Source organism: Musca vetustissima, unplaced genomic scaffold, assembly GCF_032173495.1.
Source record: "Musca vetustissima isolate MV318-11 ecotype Yass unplaced genomic scaffold, APGP_CSIRO_Mvet_v1 utg75890, whole genome shotgun sequence".
Lineage (NCBI taxonomy): Eukaryota > Metazoa > Arthropoda > Insecta > Diptera > Muscidae > Musca > Musca vetustissima.
The window spans coordinates 27,180-31,258 of NW_026883485.1; the positions used below are offsets into that span (position 1 = coordinate 27,180).

The following is a 4,079-nucleotide window of genomic DNA, read 5'->3' on the forward strand; positions in this document are numbered from 1 at the left end:
TACAACTTAACATTGACAGACGGACGGACATGCATAAATCGATTCAGGAAGTGATTCTATGCATATTCTCAAAATGAACCATGGGTCTATCTCGATTATTTTGACCTGTTACAAACCACAGTGTGGTGAAGGGCGTGGATTTTTTAAAAAAAAAAATTTCTGAAAATTTCTCTCGAAATTGTCTAAAATATGTCCCGCCATGTATCCGCCCACAAATAAAAAAAACTCTACATTTTGTCTTAATTACAAATAGTATCACTTTATTTCAAAACCATTTCACCTCGCCATTTATTTTCTCCTTTCACCCTCCTCTTCCTCCCTCAGAGCTTCCACATATTCCTTAACAAGTGACCGTACAGCCGGTGTTGGATATAATTTTCGTATTGGTGCCAAATCACCACTTTCAGTTACCCGATAAATTGTATGCGGTTCCAATTCCGCCTCAATTTCAATACCAGTAGAACGTGGTTTTGGGCATACCCGGCAAGGTGCGGTTGGTCCACGTGGACCGGGTAGACCCTTTGGACCGATTGCCGGCGAGAGAAGACCTGGTGGTCCTCGATCACCTTTTTGGCCTATGGGTCCGGTGGGTCCTTGGGCGCCAACAACACCGGTCACACCCCTGTCGCCCTTTTCGCCTTTGGCACCCAATTGGCCTTGGGGACCGGGCGGACCATCTGGGCCCTGTTCACAGACGCATGATTTCAGGAGGGCGTGGGTAGAGGTGCTGAAACCTTAAACAAATTTAAATTAAAAAAATATTTTGGAAAAAATAAAGAATATTTTTTCTCCCGAACTTACCCGCAACTAATAGGAAAGCCAGCAATATTTTCATGTTTAGAAAAAAAGTATTTTTTTTTTTATTTCATAAATTTTGTTGTTTGCTCTGCTACGACTAAAATGTTACTAATTTTCAAAATCTATCTGCCGCCTATTTTATATTACACCTTCTTTAGGGTATGATTGTCATAATTACCAATTTCCATTCATATTTCCAAAAAAAAAAAATCCGATTTTGGGTTGTATCAATGAAAAGTTGGTTTTCCCCATTTCCCCTCCCCCTCCTCTGACTTGTCTTCATTAGTCGTAAATAATTTATGGTCTATGTTTTGTGTTTTTCATTATCGATAAATGGTTTTAAGCCGAGTTTTATAGCTTCTGCCCTCGATAAGCTAAGCACACACACACACACACACAAAGAGACGCACACATTGTGACCATTCAATGTCCACTTGATCCATGGTGCCGCTGAATAACGAAATGTGAGACATCATCATTTGTACCGTTGCATTCTTGGGCTATCCCATTGTTCTGTTTCCAATTAGAATAATCACATTTTATTCCAATTGGGTAGGCTCTTCAACACTGTGGTGCAGGTGCATATGTTTGTAGCAGGCAAAAGGAAACGAGATAGACACATGGTTCCTTTTGAAAATATGCATAGAATCACTTTCTCAGTCGATTTATGCATGTCCGTCCGTTTGTAGATGTTAAATTGTAAACAAAGTACAGGTCGCATTTATGATCCGATTTGGATGAAAATTTGCACAAGTCACTTATTTGGTCCAAGGACGAATCCTATTGAAGAAAATCGGTTCAGATTTAGATATAGCTCTTATATATATTTTCGTCCGATTTAAGGTAAATAGGGCAACAAAGTCCCTACATAACTTTCGATTTGCACGAAATTTGGCATAAGGTACTAAATTAGGTCCAGAATGATATATTCTAAGTTTCGAGCAGATTGGTACAGATTTAGATATAGCTCCTATATATATTTTCGTCCGATTTAAGGTAAATGGTGTACCAAAGACCCTATATATCCTTCGAACGTACTGAATAAACCCTAGAATGAAAGTTTCGTGAATATCGGTTCAGATTAAGATATAGCTCCCATATATATTTTCTTCCGATTTAATGTAAATGGTGCACCAAAGACCCTTTATATCTTTCGATTTGCACGAAATTTAGCATGGCGTACTGAATTAATTCTAGAATGATGTGTGCCAAGTTTCGTGAAAATCCGATCAAATTAAAATATAGCTCTCATACATATTTTCTTCCGATTTAAGATAAATGGTGTACCAGAGTCCCTATATATCTTCGATTTGCACGAAATTTGGCACAGCGTACTGAAGTAAAAATAGAAAGATGTGTGCTAAGTTTCGTGAAAATTGGTTCAGATTTAGGTATAGGTCCCATGTATATGTTCGACCGATTTTATGTAAATGGTGCACAAAAGACCTTATATATTCTTCGATTTGCACGAAATTTGAACCAGCGTACTGAATTGGGTCGAGAATGGTGAGTACTAAGTTTCGTGAAAATCGGTTCAGAATTAGGTATAGCTCCCATATATCATCCGATTTTAAGTAAATGGTGCACCAAAGTTCATATATATCTATCGATTTACACGAAATTTGGCACTGCACACCTAATTGAGTTTTGAATGATGTGTGTTAAGTTTCGTGAAAATCGGATCAGATTTAGATATAGCTCACATATATATTTTCGTCCGATTTAAGACATATGGTGAACCAAAGTCCCTATTTATCTTTCGATTTACACGAAATTTTGCATAGCGTACTGAATTAAGAGTAGAATGATGTGTGTTAAGTTTCGTGGAAATCGGTTCAGATTTAGATAAAGCTTCTATATATATTTTCGTTGGATTTTATGTATATGGCATACCAAAGTCCTTATATATCGTTCGATTTACACGCAATTTGGACCAGCGCTCTTAATTGAGTCTATCTCCCATATACTTTTCGCCCGATTTAATGAAAATGGTGCACCAAAGCCCCTATAAATTTTGGTATCATATAGTCGACCCCGTCCGACTTTTGAACTTTCCTTACTGGTTTTTAATGAAAAAATCTCCTCTCCTTTAACCCTAGATCCCAAATAATTCCCATTTCAAAATAAATTATAACAACATTTTTTTCTTAAGTTTAAAATTTATTTAATTATTTTTTAGTATCATCATCATCTGCATAATAATTTTCATCATAATGTCCCATCGATCTCTGATAGGCTTCAATTAAAGATCTCTGCTCGGCTGTTGGTTGTACTTTTTGCACGGGAGTCAGCTCGCCATTTTCCATTTTCATATAAATGGTGTTGGTGGACTCGGGAAAAGCTTTTATTTGTGTTACCCTAGCACGTGCTGTGGGACATACGCATATACCAGGTGGTCCCTGTGGACCGGGTGGACCTCGTTCACCTCTATTCACACCTTGTAAACCTTGTGGTCCAGTGGGGCCTTTGACACCTTGTGCACCAATTGGCCCCTGGGCACCGGGAAGGCCTGGATAGCCGGGATGTCCCTTCTCACCTTGGATGCCGGGGTCACCTTTTGGTCCTGGTGGGCCCTCAGGGCCGGCTTCGCAGACACAGGCTTTTAAGACGGCATGAGTAAATGAACTTAGGGCTAAAAATGAAGAAAAGGAAATTTTGAATTAAATGATTCTAAATTTTTCCATATTTTCGAACCTACCCAAAAGTAGTAGCAACGAGAGAAATCTTTTCATGTTGAGCGGAAACGTTTGTCTATTTTCAATGTCGTCTGTGTTTTGACTGCTGCCCAAATTCTTCTTCAGGTTGTATTTATAGAAAAAATAAATATAAAAATCAACTCAATATTCTGACCAGGTTCTAATATAATTAGGTCTTTAGTATTCATAATCGGTTAACTGTTTTTCAGACACATATTTTCTTATTGGAAATTCAGTTTTCCCCCGCCCCCTCTCTCTCTCTCTCTCTCTCTCTTTATGTTGCTTCTTTATCTTATCTCAATTAGTCGTTAACGGATTTACGACCGGCCCACATGGTCAGCTCGTGTGTTTTATTGTATTTTTCACACCCATACATTGGCCCTAAGCCCGACTTAGACGCTGTGAGGCACACACAGACACACAAAGGGTTATTTTTATTATTAAAAATTAACTTTGGTTAAATTTGATCCACTTATTATTGATTGTTGACGAAATGGGAAGTGACACCCTTTTGTTGTGATTGTTCCCATTTGTTTGGGAGTTTTTAATGACTTCTCAGAATTTTCTTCAATATTCGAAACGATT

At 38.1% G+C, this 4,079-nt stretch overlaps 2 protein-coding genes across 2 annotated transcripts; both read right to left on the reverse strand.

Moving 5' to 3' along the window:
- Nucleotides 1-288: 288 nt before the first annotated feature.
- Nucleotides 289-835, reverse strand: LOC133330352 (cuticle collagen 49-like). Its single transcript, XM_061538812.1, has 2 exons — nucleotides 802-835; nucleotides 289-734 (listed from the first exon to the last, which is right to left on the reverse strand). Exons 1-2 carry the CDS (start codon nucleotides 833-835, stop codon nucleotides 289-291), a joined length of 480 nt encoding a protein of 159 aa, XP_061394796.1.
- A 2,131-nt stretch (nucleotides 836-2,966) lies between these two features.
- LOC133330354 (collagen alpha-1(X) chain-like) lies at nucleotides 2,967-3,530 on the reverse strand. The gene is made up of 2 exons (XM_061538814.1): nucleotides 3,497-3,530; nucleotides 2,967-3,430 (listed from the first exon to the last, which is right to left on the reverse strand). The coding sequence occupies exons 1-2, from the start codon at nucleotides 3,528-3,530 to the stop codon at nucleotides 2,967-2,969; spliced, it is 498 nt and encodes a 165-aa protein (XP_061394798.1).
- Nucleotides 3,531-4,079: the final 549 nt, after the last annotated feature.

Coding starts and splice junctions, on each gene's coding strand:
- LOC133330352 (XM_061538812.1), bottom strand. CDS start 835: ATGAAAATATTGCTGGCTTTCCTATTAGTTGCGG. Junction 735..801: donor GGCTTTCCTATTAGTTGCGG/GTAAGTTCGGGA, acceptor AATTTGTTTAAG/GTTTCAGCACCTCTACCCAC.
- LOC133330354 (XM_061538814.1), bottom strand. CDS start 3,530: ATGAAAAGATTTCTCTCGTTGCTACTACTTTTGG. Junction 3,431..3,496: donor CTCGTTGCTACTACTTTTGG/GTAGGTTCGAAA, acceptor CTTCATTTTTAG/CCCTAAGTTCATTTACTCAT.